The sequence below is a fragment of the Equus caballus genome, chromosome 14 (assembly GCF_041296265.1).
Source record: "Equus caballus isolate H_3958 breed thoroughbred chromosome 14, TB-T2T, whole genome shotgun sequence".
Taxonomy (NCBI): domain Eukaryota; kingdom Metazoa; phylum Chordata; class Mammalia; order Perissodactyla; family Equidae; genus Equus; species Equus caballus.
In genome coordinates this window covers 74,479,506-74,494,071 of record NC_091697.1, presented here as the reverse complement: position 1 = coordinate 74,494,071, position 14,566 = coordinate 74,479,506, and the positions used below count along the sequence as shown (strand labels likewise).

Genomic DNA, 14,566 nt, shown 5'->3' with positions numbered 1-14,566 from the left:
TTCTGGCCACTGTAGAAGTTGGTCAGTCTTTCCATTTGTGACAAAGATGTGGAGGAAACAAGCTAAGCTCAGAGCAGAGGGGAAAAAGTAAGAATAAGCTCAGATTCAGCTAAGGAACAGAGAACCTCTCCAGAAAAAGACAGTAAGTTAAACCACAGACTCTTAATTTGCATATTTTAAACTAATAACAGTAATAACAGTAACAGTAACAATCCTTTAAGAACATCTTCATTTTCACAAGTAAAGACCTTTGTCAAATTTAAAGTTCTTCTCATAAAGAGCATTGTAATTTCAACAGGATATTAGAACTAAATCTCAAATTTATGACTGCAGAGTATTTTAGATTAAAAAGTACTTGTGAAGAATTTATAATAACTCAATCTTTATGAAGAATTAGAATACACTATAATAACTCATCTCATTACAATTATGGAAATCTCTCAAATGGCAAGTAAAAGTCCAAAGAAATAACTCTTCCTCTGTCACGCCTTGTTTTTGGGCAACTTCTGTATGATTCCATGTCAGGCACTTCACAAAAGTGTCAGCTAAAATGATAGTTTTATATCCATCCATATTCTCCTTTATGCTGACCAAGGATTGAACTAAGGTGACTTGTTTGTAAAACCTGGCAGAGCTTGAGGCTACTGGTTCCAAGTTTCCCTGGAGATGTAATGAATTTCTTTGCAGATAATGAATTTACAGGATTCTATATTTCTTTCTATTCCCTCACAGGAAATACCACCTTCAGGACCTAAGACATCAGGGTAGGGCTATATGGGGGGATTTTTCTCAAGAAGAGAGGTGAAGACGGTGGGGGTGGAGGTGGGGATGGAAGACAAAGAAGAATGAAACGATTCAAAGTCCTATAAGAGAAATAAGAAGGGGAAAGCGCGAGAAAATGACTAGGACTAGCCTAATCTAAAGGCAATGACTGGGGTAATTTATCTGGAAACCAGTAAGTGCTTCACTTGTTAACTCCTATCTAGTTCTCTATTTTCACAAGCAGTGAAAAAACAAAAAAAGATAATAGAGTGTCAAAGTATATTTTTCAAAAAAAGGAAAAATATGACTTTCATATAAATATAGAGTGAATATTTTTCTAAGACATTTAACTCATTGAGGAATCCAGCAGGATAATAAAGCTGATTCAGAGAAGGATAGAACAAACTAGTAAATACATATAGTTAGTGCAAAAAAGGATGCTGGAATAAGATTGCAAAGTTTGTTACAAAACTTGTTAATGTCTTATCAAGGCAAATAAAATGTAACATTTGAGATTATTGTTTCTGCTGGAAAAAAATAATTTGCATCTTTACTAAACAAAAATCATTGATAATTTATCAATCTTCTGCAAAGTAATATCCATATTTATAGAGTATGGACCATAATTAACAGTGTAGGGGAAGAAAAATAATTTTCCCTCTATCCTTCTGAATTCTTAGCTGAGATCCCTGGAATAAATGACAGATTAACAAGAGAAAAACAGAAGTTTGTTAATATGTATACCTCATGTATATATGGGAGGATGCCCAGGGAAAAATGAGTACGACCGGGGGCTTAGAATTCAGAACTAACGACATTGATAGGGAAAGGGGAGGGGGATGTAGCCTCTCACGGGAGAGTAAATGATTTTTAGGAAAGATGAATGGGCCCTTAGAAAAAAAAGATGAGAGATGTGATAGTTTGTGACAGTGTGTCAGGGTGTGGTGTTTACTTCTAGTCCCCTCTCCCGCGACAGGAGTCAATCTTCCCTGATTAATGAAACTCCTGGGAGGGGATCCATGACAACTGAGTTCCTCTTGGAGGATCTGTCTTTAGGAAGATAAAGGGTGTTCAGAGAAGTCCTTTCCTTGTATTTGCTGTTTTTCAAGTGCCTACGGCTCAAAAAAATCAAAATACCACAGTGGCACATTTTAGGGTGGCATGTCCTGAACCCGGACAGTCATATTTTGGGTGGCATATTCTGCTGCCCTTCATTCATAAACGGTAAGCCAAACAAAGCCACATCTCCTATAGTGTCAGACATCTTGTAGGGGCTCTAATATGACTTTGAAAGGGCAACCAATAATCTTTTATTTCCAACATTTTGATAATTTTTTAAGAGTTTTCACATTCCTTGATTCTAAAAGATCAAGGTAGCATATCTAGACAAGAGGGGATACAAGGATGGTGGCAGTTGAAAAGTGTAACAAAACCCTCAGTGTCCCATACTCGGAATGAAGAAAAGGGGAAATAAATCAAAAGCCAACATAAAACATGAAAAGTTGACCAAGTGGTTAAAACAAAAGGAAGACTCTAATCTATCTCGTTACTATTACACACATTCTTATTTATTCACACACATTTTAAGAATTATTCTGTATTGACTGAAATATATGGATTTCAAGTTCCCAAAACAACCATTTTTTGAATGCCACATCAAAAAAAGTTCAGTTAATAATGAATTATACTAATAATTATGATTAGATAGAAGATTCACATGATAATAGACACTGTTTTCATTCAACTTCCAACACTCAGACATTATAACCAGCCTCATGGAAAAAAGCTGGTTGAAACATCGAATAAACAGAGTTGCAAAACTTGGTATGTCCATTTTTAAATTCACTTAATTTTATTTGCACAACTCATAACTGTCTTTTTTCCTCCTTTAAAAATGTAAATCACTTTTGCAAAAAAACTTTCAGCACAAAATTAAATCTCAAAATGGGCAAAGCTGAAGCCAAATTGTCCAAAGGATTCTAAAGGAAGCTGGCTTGAGCAGCAGGATGCAGAGGCACACACGACCCCCTCCCTCTGCATGGAAATGAGGCAACAGTGCTTACCGTGTCATCATTTGAAATGTTAGGGAAAACTCATGTATCAGTGCACTTCCCCAGAGATCACTGGCATTTCAGATACTGAACAACACAAAGCCAAAATGCGTTTGTCTATATAACTAAATTTATTTGTTTATTTACTTTGAAGTTTGTCATGTGGAAATAAAGATTCTCAAAAATTTTTTTATCAAACTTATATTCTAGACCCTTCTATACCCCCTCTCAAAAATCCAGCATTTTATTTGTACTATCCCAATTCTCTGAAAATCTAAAGGGTGATAAGCATGTCCTATGCTTAAGAATTCTTGTTCTTTGGCTCTGAACAATGCCCAAAAGAGGGTGCTCCCAGAAAAATCAGCTTTGCTCTAACTACAAAGCCAGGACACATCTCTTGACCAAAAGTTTCAATATGGAACTTAAATGTACTCAATATGGTACAAAATCCCAAGTTTGGCAAGTACTGTAATGATCATAGCATCTTAAAATTACAAAAGAAGAAACAGAAAGTTCCCTACATTAAAAGAAATTCAGGGACACATAAAAGAAATTGATGATATCTCTCTTTTTGTGTGCGTGAGGAAGATAGGCCCTGAGCTAACATCTGTTGCCAATCTTCCTCTTTTTGCTTGAGGAAGGTCATTGCTGAGCTAACACCTGTGCCAATCTTCCTCCATTTTATGTGGGATGCTGCCACAGCATGGCTTGATGAACAATGCTAGTTCTGTACCTGGGATCTGAACCTGTGAACCCTGGGCCGCCAAAGTGGAACATGTGAACTTAACCACTACACCACTGGGCCAGCTGCTCCTTTTTTTTTTGGTGAGGAAGATTGGCCCTGACCTAACATCTGTGCTAATCTTCCCTCTATTTTGTATGTGGGACACTGCCACAGCATGGTTTGATGAGTGGTGTGTAGGTCTGTGCCCAGGATCCAAACCCACAAACCCTGGGTCACCAAAGTGGAGTTTGTGAACCTAACTACTACACCACTGGGCTGGCCTGAGAAATTGATGATCTTTTAAATGAGAGAAGATGGGGAGACAAATGATAACTTCAACTTTTCATCAATTTTCTGTATTGGTTCAAATACTTTATATCTTGTGCATAACTTCTTTTATAGTATAATTACTTTTAATTATAGTATAATTACTTCTTTTATGGTATAGTATAATTATATCAATTAATATTTCATTAATAAAATTAATAAAGTCGACAATTAATACTTAAAAAAACAAGTAGCAGGCTGAAAGGATCTATCAAGAAATTGATATTTTTTGAGAATTTATCAGTGTTGTGTCTAGAAAATAAAACTTCAGTTATGCTTTATGTTTTATAATACTTAAATATGTCAGTACTCAGGATCTATAACATTGCAATTTATACTTCCACTCTTCCCTGAAATACAAATCTTCAGAGAGAAAATCCATCAGAGAACAGGTGGTACACCTTTCCCATTGCCTCTCTTCCTTACTAAACTCCTCAAGTGTCTCATACTGCTTTGCTGATTGCTTTATGAATAAGGCTCAGATTGTACCGGCAGTTTTGCTGCTGCTCTGTGCTGGCTTAGGACTAAGTCAACTTAGCTAGGCTGAAACTATGTTTCCTGGAGTTCTCTTTCCTGTATGGTTCTGTACGGTCATGAGAAGCATTCTGTGTGAAGTCCAGAGGTAGAAGTGAATAAGTCATACGTTTCATGCTCTGGAAGTTGTTGCTAATCTGCTGTTTACCTACTTGGTGTATCAGGCTTGTAGCAACTCCAACTCCTACCAGGTCTTCTCCTTCAGCTTCTGAGTCCTGGGCCAGGTGTGTGTATGGCTTCATGATAACAGGTGCCAGCTTCTCCTGCAGGTCACCCACAACATTGAGGTTGGACACGGTAAGAGACAGAAGTGGGTGTGTTTGTCCTCATGGGTCCCGATTTCTCCTCACGCACTCCAGCTTGTTCTTGCTCTCCTCTACTTCCAGCTTTCCTTATCTGCTGATCTGACAGACCTAGAGTGAGTTCAGGCTCAACACCAGATGCAGAGTCAACAGCCTGCAGAGATTGTTCCACCAGTCGCCACATTTGTGCAAGGTCTACCCCTTATAATAAATCCCTTATGCTGTATCATATGTAGCCATTCTGCTTCTGAGATAAAACTAACTGCTACAAGTTTCTATGTACAATATCATCTTGCTCCCTTTGCATTTCAAACAGTGAGTTAAGCCTCCTTAAAGTCATCATATCCACTGTCTTCGTTAGAAGGAGAAAAAAGGATGGTAGGAGAAAAGGAAGGGATGCTTAGAAAGGTAAAAGCTTGTGTAGGAAGCTCCCAGAAGCTTCTCGATGCTAAACATGCCTGTGCCAGTTATCAATTTACTGCCTCTCATCTCCAGATCCACCTTTCCTTGCTCTGCTTTTAAAATCTTGAAGCTGGACCCTGTAAACATTTCTCCTTTGTCAATAGGGGGCCCTGGAGAGACACTGGAGGAAGAAGGGAATTCTCATCCTGGTTCTGTTGTGCTGCTTGCTCTCGTGGTGGGTGGAGGGCAGGAGCACAGGACACCCAGTGGCGCTCACCCCTAGTAAGTGTCAGTGGCACCATGTGGGGGACTTCTCAGTGGGTTTTGCCACTTTCCAGCGGGCAGCTTCCCAGTGGATTCCTCTGGTACCTCTGTGGGCATCCCAACAAGTAGGGCCGACACTCCGGAGGGCTGTTTTCCTGCTGCCAGCCCTGGCTTGCCGCATCTCAGGGAACTTCTCTGCTATCGAGTGGGCCACAGCCACTCCTTTTCGATGGGGTCTGAATCTCAGCCCTGGGTGAAGGGAGAGCCCTCTTCCAAATTTGTTCCTTCCTTGGTTCTCTGCCTTAGCTTTAGAGGGAGTAGCTGCTCTGTACATGTGCTATTTCTGTGTTCATTAGAGTTTTCTTTACTCCTTAGGAGGAATGTCCCCTGCTACTAGTTAGTAATTTTTTATGTTAAACTTTCCCTGTGTGAATTACCGTGTGCTTTCTATTTCCTAAGTGGACACTGATAAAATGACTTTTGCTCTTGGTAGCTGTTAAAAGAAAAAGAAGCAGAACTTAATTTTATTAGTTCAGGATTTGTTTTAGAAGAAATATAAATTATTTCTAATGTGAGTATATAAGTGAAGGGTTGCCCAAGTGTGCAGTTAGAGAGGCAATTTGCTTTCTTTGGCCACCGAGAAGGAGTGCTTCTCAAACTAGGCCCCACGGACCCACGTGAGCAGACCCTGAGTCAACTACTGCTATGAAACAAACCACCCTAAATGCAGTGGGTAAAACAACAGTTTACTATTTCTCACGTTTGACAGGAGACTCCAAAGTCACATGACAAATGGTCAAGCTACGGGAAAGAATGAAGAATTGGGGCTAAAAATGCACTCTACCACAGGGTCCAAGGACATCATCACAGGTCTATGAGTTTAAATGATAAATGGTAAAATTCAGTTTTTTCAATCCAATGAGAAATGTATAATGTAATCACTGTCATAGACTTTAGTGCTTGCATTTGCATTTACAGTCTGGTTCTCACCATGGGCTCACCTTCAGTGAGTGTGTACAACTTTCTCTATTTGTTCATTTGTGGAGTTACAGCTTTTTTTCTTTCACTTATTCAATGTATTCCAATGAACAATCACCACTATTGATTATGTGTTTATCATACGTTTTTAAAGACATATACATATAGAAAAGGTGCAAACTATAGTTCATGAATTTTACTAAAGTGAACACTCCCATATGAGCTGGGTGCTCAACATTTAAGGGAATGTTTCTCAAACTGGCCTCTGCAGAGGCCATCTCAGGCAGAGTTCCAGTAGTTGTAAAGCTTTCCCAATAATACATAAAGAATCTGGCTATGGGAAGCCCAGGGGCTGAGCTGCCTCTGATCAGGAGAGATGGGAGAACAGAATAAAATCCAAGAGGTTGCTGGAGAGGCAAAGAACCAAGGAATCACACAGAGGCTGGAACCCGTAGGTTTACTGCAGAAAACTGGTGGGCCATGAACCCTGAACCCCTCAGAGCAGATGCTGCTAAATTTCAATCAACATGTAACAGTGATTTTTGCTATAACCCATTTGCTATGGCATGTCTTGAAAAAGGCTGAGCTAATATAGTACAGCGGAAAGTCCAACTTGCTGCAAATTACTTGGAACAGCATAGCCTGTGTCCATGCCAGAGAAAGATGACATATATTACTGATACTTGCCCAGTCTCCTGAGCATGCAGGAAGGCAAGATCAGGAGAGTTCACAGTTCTACTCAAACTGAGCAAGAATGTCCTTGAAGGGTGACCAAGTGACAAACAGTGCAATAACTATGGGTGTTTTTACAGATTATGTGAGACACGATGATACCCTAGTAGTGATTGTGTGTATATGTGTGTTTTAAATAAATTTTTAATTTTATAATAATTCTAAATTTACAGAAAAGTTGAAAAGATAGTTCTCATATACCTTACACCCAGTTTCCCCTTTTATCTTTATTTTTATTATTTTTTTGCTGAGGAAGATTACCCTAAGCTAACATCTGTTGCCAGTCCTCCTCTATTTTGTATATGGGTCGCCGCCACAGCATATCTTGATGAGCGGTGTGTAGGTCTGTGCCCGGGATCTGAACCTGGGCTGCCCAAGTGCAGCACACAGAACTTAACCACTAGGCCTTGGGGTTAGCCCCCAGTTTCCCCTATTATTAACATCTTACATCATTATGGTACAGTTGTCATAATTAATGAACCAACATTGATACATTATTATTAACTAAAGTCCATAATTTATTCAAATTTTCTTAGTTTTTACCTAATGTCCCATCCAGGGTACCACGTTACATTGAGTTGTCCTATCGTCTTAGGCTCATCTTTGCTGTGACAGTTTCTCTTTCTCAGACCTTCCTTGCTTTTGATATCCTTGACAGTTTTGAGGAGTACTCGTCAGGACATTGTAGAATGTCCTTTAATTGGGATTTGTCTGATGATTGTATTTTAATCATTGCTGGCATATTTAGAATTGTTGGTTCCTTCAAACACGTCACCAAAAATGTCAGAATTGGAAAAGGTACTTTAAACATAAAAAGTCTGAAAACCACTGGTACATCAAAGCAGACTGTAAATATACATAAGAGAAGTTGTTGAGATGCTTATTCCACTATTCAAACTTCAGTTTCAAACAGCAAGGTAGGCTTACGGACCTTTCCCACAGAGGATGGATAGCAATCTCAACTTATAAACTGTCTGCCTGTTACCCAAAATGGCCCAGCCCCTCAGCCGCCCACCCTCATTCCCCAGCTCCAAGTTAAAAGTGAAGACAACCGCTTTTCACCCAAAGGTTACCAAAGGTAATGATTCATCCCACGGTAAAAGGGAAGGTTAAATCAAGCATGATGAAATTCTAAGTTGTTCCACAGTTTTCAACAGAAAATATTTTAAAAGTACAAACAGAAACAATAATCAAACTTTCAAGGAAATGTGGTCCTCTTTGTTTTTCAAGTGAATAAAGTCCAAATTAGGGAACAGAAAGGATTGCCTCTTACTAATTTGTAATGTCTGGTACCACAGAAGTGCTCTACCTGTGGAACAGCTGTTGTAGATGTTCTAGTAATTAAATCCATACAAGATACAGACTTAAAACACCTTTTAGGAGTCCACTCTGCTCTCAATGATGGGAGTGAAGTCACTACTCTTAAGTGTTTGGACCCGTTAACATTATTGGCAATGCTGGAAAGGGTACCATGTTTAGCTCAATAAAAAAGACAATATTCGATATGTCCCCTGGAGCTCAAAATTAAAATATTTTTATTGGAATTCACACAAGCCTAAAGATGTGTTCTCTGAACCAGAAAGTACTCACCGTGTTGGCCAGCTCTAGATAGTTTCCTCCTACCGAGTTGCCAAAATGCGGCGACTGTGTGAGCAGCTTGTGGAGAGCAGCAGCCTGCTGATGCAAAGAGCTTCCGCCGTACCCGAGAAGCTTCTGTAGGGCCGACTGACTCTGCAAGTCCGGGCTCTGGAGATCCCTGGCACCCGAGTCGTATTCCCAGCTCTCCTTGGCTGCTGATAAGGCACCTAGGTCCAGGAGAGGCAGGGAAAATAGAAAGAGGTTTCCTTCATTAGTCTGTGGGTGGCCAGGAGGAAAAGATTTGGAACCTCCTAACTCTTCCATGAGCCAGCATGTGAGAACACATGTGGCGCCCAGGCTGCATGCTAAGCACTTTCCTTTTCACATGACACATGGGGAGCCTGGAGATAAAAGCAGTTTTAGGCAAAGCATTCAGAAATAACTACCCAGTGTGTATGTGTCCCCCAAACAGAATGCTTAGCAAAAAATCAGGGAAGAGCCAAGAAAAGGGAATGCAGATCAGAGCCACATCTATCTGATTCACACAGGCTTACTGTATGATTCGCTTACTTACTGCAATCCTTTTTCCCAGTTGAGGAAGAAGGAAGCAAGTGAGAAGATAGAAAGTTAAGATACGGCACTTTTGTGATAATTTTCTACTGTCAGTGTACTCTTACCTGGAAGAAGCTACAGGAAGCTGGACCACATTTGCCAGTTGGGTGTAGCCATGCGGCTAAGTTCTGAGCAACAGAATTTGAACAGAAGCGATAAGCATCACTTCAGCGCCTGGCTCATAAAACCCCCAGTGTGTGATTCTCCACGCCCTTTGCCTTCCGGCCCGGTTCAAAGGGGCAGGGCACCCCTGGAAGCCATGTGATACAGATGGTGAAGCCGCAGACGGAAGATGTCTGGATCCCTGAATTATCTCCTGCAGCAAGGCTGTCTGCTGATCCCAGGTACCCTGTTTTGACTTTATGGGATTAGAAAAGAGCAACTTCTTTCATGTTTGATTCACTGTCTACTTTTGGTTTGTTTGTGAGAGCAGGTAGTGTTATCTTAACTATTACAGCAGATTAAAACCTAATAAAAGATGCTAATGATTATAATATAATGGTAAAGTACAATAAAAAAGCAGATCTAGAGGAGAAGTATCTAACCCAGTCCCCCTGGAGAGGGGTGGGGAATGTTCAGGAAAAGCTTACTAGAGGAGAAAGTCAGATGCTTCCGTTGTCACCTTTGCTAGAAAAATTGGATTTTGAGTAAAGCCAGCTTCCTTGTGTTGCTTGCTTCTGAATAGAAGCCCCTGGTGGTGCAGCTGGTTGGTGGAGCCCGGGCCACATGCCTCTGTCTTAGCTGCAAGGGAGGCTGGGAAGTTTGTTTTCTGGCTTCTACTCTGGGAGGTGGGATTTATGAGGTGAGACTTTTCCCAAACCTGGGAAGAGAATTCAAAAGTCCTGGGCAGCAGAAAACATGGCAAAGGTCTACACACAGTCACTGTGCTAGTACTGGGGAGATAGCCATGAGCGCAATAAATAGTAGTCCCTGCCCATGGAGGTTCATTTTAGTGGGTTTTTAATACACGACTTTTAATGGCAAAAAAAGGGGACTCATTAAAATGATTTAATTTATAGTATGAAATGAGACCATATACAGATTACTCTATAATTTACTTGAATATAATTACATATAGCAAACATTACGTACAGCGAGTTCTGATATGAATGTCCAATCACTCCTTTTTAGGTATTGGTGAATTTAGTCAATGTGATTTGGAAAACTGTCTTTGTCTGGAACCACTTCAGATGGTTTCCCCCTATGAATCAAGTTCTGCTGACCTTCTTCAGTCAGTCTGACCCAACACTCTTTTTGTACAGTGTTGTATAACTGGGGTGACATGTCTTTGTATCAAAGCAGACAATTCTGCCCGTGTTTGCAATTGCTCAAAGTTTATTTTAATATCAAAGTCTATCAACTGTATTGCAAGGGGGGTTTTGCTTTCCTTCAACATAGACTGCGGGAGGTCCGCCCTCCCTGCCCCTGCTCCTCCGAATGCGCTGTCGTCTGCCTGGCTGTCTCACAGTCTCTGTGCTGGCCCCCGAAACATGTGGCAAGAAGACTGATGGAGGTCAGAGTTGAAAAACATGTTGAATCATGGATGGCCTTATATCTCATACACAAGACAAACAGGCATAAGGTTGGGCCCCTGCCTTTTATGTTTCACCACAATATCCCCAGCACCCTGCACACCCCCCACGACATATCAGGCATTTAATATACATTTACTGAATGGATTGCTAAATTGTCTATGGTTGTAGTATCATAGGGTTTCACTTCTTAACCAGCAAAAGCAACGTGGAGGCTAATTTTTAAAATCAAAATAAATTATACATGTCAACTTTTTTCTTTAGGAAAACAGGGAGCCTCATTTTCAGATAATAAAATACAACAGTTCTGGGGAGAGGCGGCCGAAGGAAGCGTCATTTGAATTTGTTATGCTGTATTCACAGACCCAAACCCAGTTTCTGGCAGAGTCATATAATCAGGTTAGCCAAGCTCCATGCTAATCAGCAAGATCAAAAGCCCCTCACACTATCACCACAACAACTTTTGTTGAAATGATGCTGAGGAACTCAGATCTTCTGCTAAGGAGCCAAGTCAATCATATTAGCATCCACATCAATGGACCCCAAAAAGGGAAGTGCATTTTTTCAGTTCAGTAGACTCTGCCTATTACTCTCTTTTAATCTGCCTTCATATCATTTTTTTTTTTTCTGGATAAAACCCAACATTCCTGAGGCAAAAATTAGTTATTTAGTTAGGATGATCTCACTGAAAAATGTCAAAAATGTGGGTCTGGTAACCATCTTCCTTTTGCCCTTTGAAGCCCGATGGTACCCGACGATTCCAGGCTCACACACAGCCTCTTGCCAACCTCGCTTCACTCCCTAGCTGATCTCAAAAAAAGCCTGCTGACCTCAGGGAGACGGCTGTGCTTTCTCTCCCTTAACATGAACTCCATTTCAGTTCTGCTGTCCCGCATGCTCACTTCGCTCTCTGGTGTTCTTCTCATAAGGACACTAATCCCATCATGAGGTCCTCATCATCATGACCTCATCTGACTCTAATTGCCTTCCCAAAACCCCATCTCCAAAGCCCAGCAGAATGGGGGTTATGGCTTCAACATATGATTTTGCGGGGGACAAAAACATTTAGTCCATAACAACCACCGAGCACTTTTTTCCAGGCCAGGAAGGAAACTGACTGCACAGCGTCTCTTTAAATACAAAAGGCCAAAGCACTCCCTGGGTCTAGAGGTCTCTGTGCACACAGAATCAAGGAAGCCATCATTTCCACTACTATAATCCTATAAGGCATGTTAAGTAAGGGGTGAGGTGTATTTTATTTTTTTGGTAAGGAAGATTGGCTCTGAGCTAACATCTCTTGCCAATCTTCCTCTTTTTTTTTCCCTCCCAAAAGACCCAGTACATAATTGTAGATCCTAGTTGTAGGTCATTCTAGTTCTTCTATGTGGGATGCTGCCTCAGCATGGCTTGAGGGGTGGTGCATATGTCTGTGCCCAGGATCCGAACTGGTGAACTACAGACCACCAAAGCGGCGCATGGCAAACTTAACCACTCGGCCATGGGGCCACCAGCCCCACCCACTTTTAAAACCAGAATATTTAGTGTTTGAAGGTGGCATAGCACAGATTCTAAATGTTTCACTTATCAGAAAAGCATAGGAAACAAGTGGCATTTTGACATGTTTATAAAATGCATCACTGGGAAAACCCTGCTCTCAGAGAGAATGCTGGAACAGAAAATCTGCCAAACATGGAGATCCTTGCTCTGCTGGGTACTTAGCAGCTACATGTTAGTGCTTTAATCCCATCCTCAAGGTGCCACCCACGTTTGGCTCCAAGGTCTGCAATTACTGTGCTTATTCACCAAAGGCAATATGCCACCTTCCCAGCAGGCCAAGCCCCCTGTGAGAATAAGGCAAGTCAAAGCATTTAGAACACCTAAAATTCACCTTAAAGATAGTAACAACAGGGGCCGGCCTGGTGGCATAGTGGTTAAGTTCACGCACCCCACTTTGGCGGCCCGGGGTCCACCAGTTCAGATCCTGGGTACGGACCTGCACACTGCTCATCAAGCCATGCTGAGGTGGTGTCCCACATAGAAGAACTAGAAGGATGTACAACTAGAATATACAACCATGTAGTGAGGCTTTGGGGAGAAAAAAAAAGAGGAAGATTGGCAACAGATGTTAGCCCAGGGCCAATCTTCCTTAAAAAAAAAGAAAATAACAACGATCATGATACATAACATCTGTTCAAAGCCACTAGGAGCAGGGCACTGTTCTAAGCATCATACATATATTATCTTATCTCGTCCTAGCCACAGCCTATGAATGACTAAATTATATTTTCCATTTTTAGAAAAGGACCTTTTTCTCTCTTTCAGCTTAGTTTTGTAGACATTGCCATTGGCAATAAAACAGTGGTTAAGAGCTGGGGTTTTGTAGTCAGATTGCTTGAGGTCAAATCAAGAGTTACTTTTTCCAGCTACGTGACCTCAAGCAAGTTATTTAACCTAAGTCTCAGTTTCTTCATCTTTAAAATGAGGATAATAACACAGAGATGTGAGAATTGAATAAGATTAAAATATGTTGAACATATTAGACAATCTCTGGCATAGGATAAACTGAGCAACAAACATTAGCAATTATCTGGTCACACTTCACAATTTTAGTTATTTGGAATCCATTTTGGACAACTTAATAGGGAACAAATATAGGGGGGAAATGTATACTCTCTCCCAGCTTCTGAAATTACCAATTCTTAAAAAACAAACCTTTGGCACCAAACCAGTGGCTAAAATCTCATTAGTTACTTAATATTAGCGTTATTGTAAAGACAATGAAAATAGCCAATTAGGTCAGGGTCAAAGTCAAAGTCTTTGGTTATTAGGTTTGATAGACTGTGCTTTCCTGTTCTACTTGGCCAACTCTTATCTCCAGAGCATAACCGGCCTTCCCAAGACTTGCGGCCAGCACCATGGAAATCTGCACAGCCCAGCAGCAGCAGTGGCAGCTTAAAAGCAGAGCAGTTATGATTTATTCATCAGCTCTGTGCTCTGGCCATCCTAACCACCCCTCTGCTTTCTACCTTCATTCCTTCTTTTCCTCCTTTATTTGAATGCTGGGGCCTCTCATCACATCACAGGCAGATGACAATGCAGAGTGCTGAGGGGATCCTGAGCCTGTATTAATAGTATCTTATGATATTGTCTGTATTTAGTGGTCATTGATCTTTCATGTATGTGGATTGTTTACAGAACACTGCCTACTTTATTACCCTCAGTGGCAAGAGAGAAAATACACCTTTCAAAACTCCAGAGGTAGCTACTGTCTGAATTTAGAACTACCACACTGATAGAAGCATGGGAGAATTTGAACAAATTGGCTGCCAGGTGTCAGCCTTTCTTGTCATAGCACATTTACTATTTCTAGATAATACTGACATCAACAGAAGCAGCAGTAAATCGTTTAGTCCAAAACAGAATCACCATATGTGTCTTTACTCATTTATTAATGTCAATGCTTGGTACAAAATTCAAAGCCCAACTCCCGTGAGGACATCTAGCTTCCTCCAGCACAAATTACGTTGCAAACACAGGCCAATTGTCTTAAAATCTGTGTCTGTGGTCACAAAGAAAATTGGGTGGGAAAGGATAGATAAACAGAGCCCACCTATCCTTCTCTTGGGAAGAAACAAAAGCAACTCAAAGCACATGTCTTACTAAGGGGAGGTAAATAATACTACCTCCCATGTGATAAAAGTCAGTTCTTTGACCTTTGGCTGTCTTCAGGAAGTGAGCCTATTAGTGTCCTATTTTGAATATATGTCA

At 40.8% G+C, this 14,566-nt stretch overlaps 1 protein-coding gene across 4 annotated transcripts in view; it reads right to left on the bottom strand.

The window, feature by feature from the left end:
* The window catches only part of MCC (MCC regulator of WNT signaling pathway), a 407,698-nt gene that overhangs the window by 290,405 nt on the left and 102,727 nt on the right, over positions 1 to 14,566 (bottom strand). For all 4 annotated transcript variants that reach the window (XM_001504578.7, XM_070234444.1, XM_023617859.2 and 1 more), the window contains exon 3: positions 8,667 to 8,881. In XM_001504578.7, coding sequence (XP_001504628.1) covers positions 8,667 to 8,881 — 215 coding nt within the window. The remainder of the gene's footprint in view (positions 1 to 8,666; positions 8,882 to 14,566) is intronic.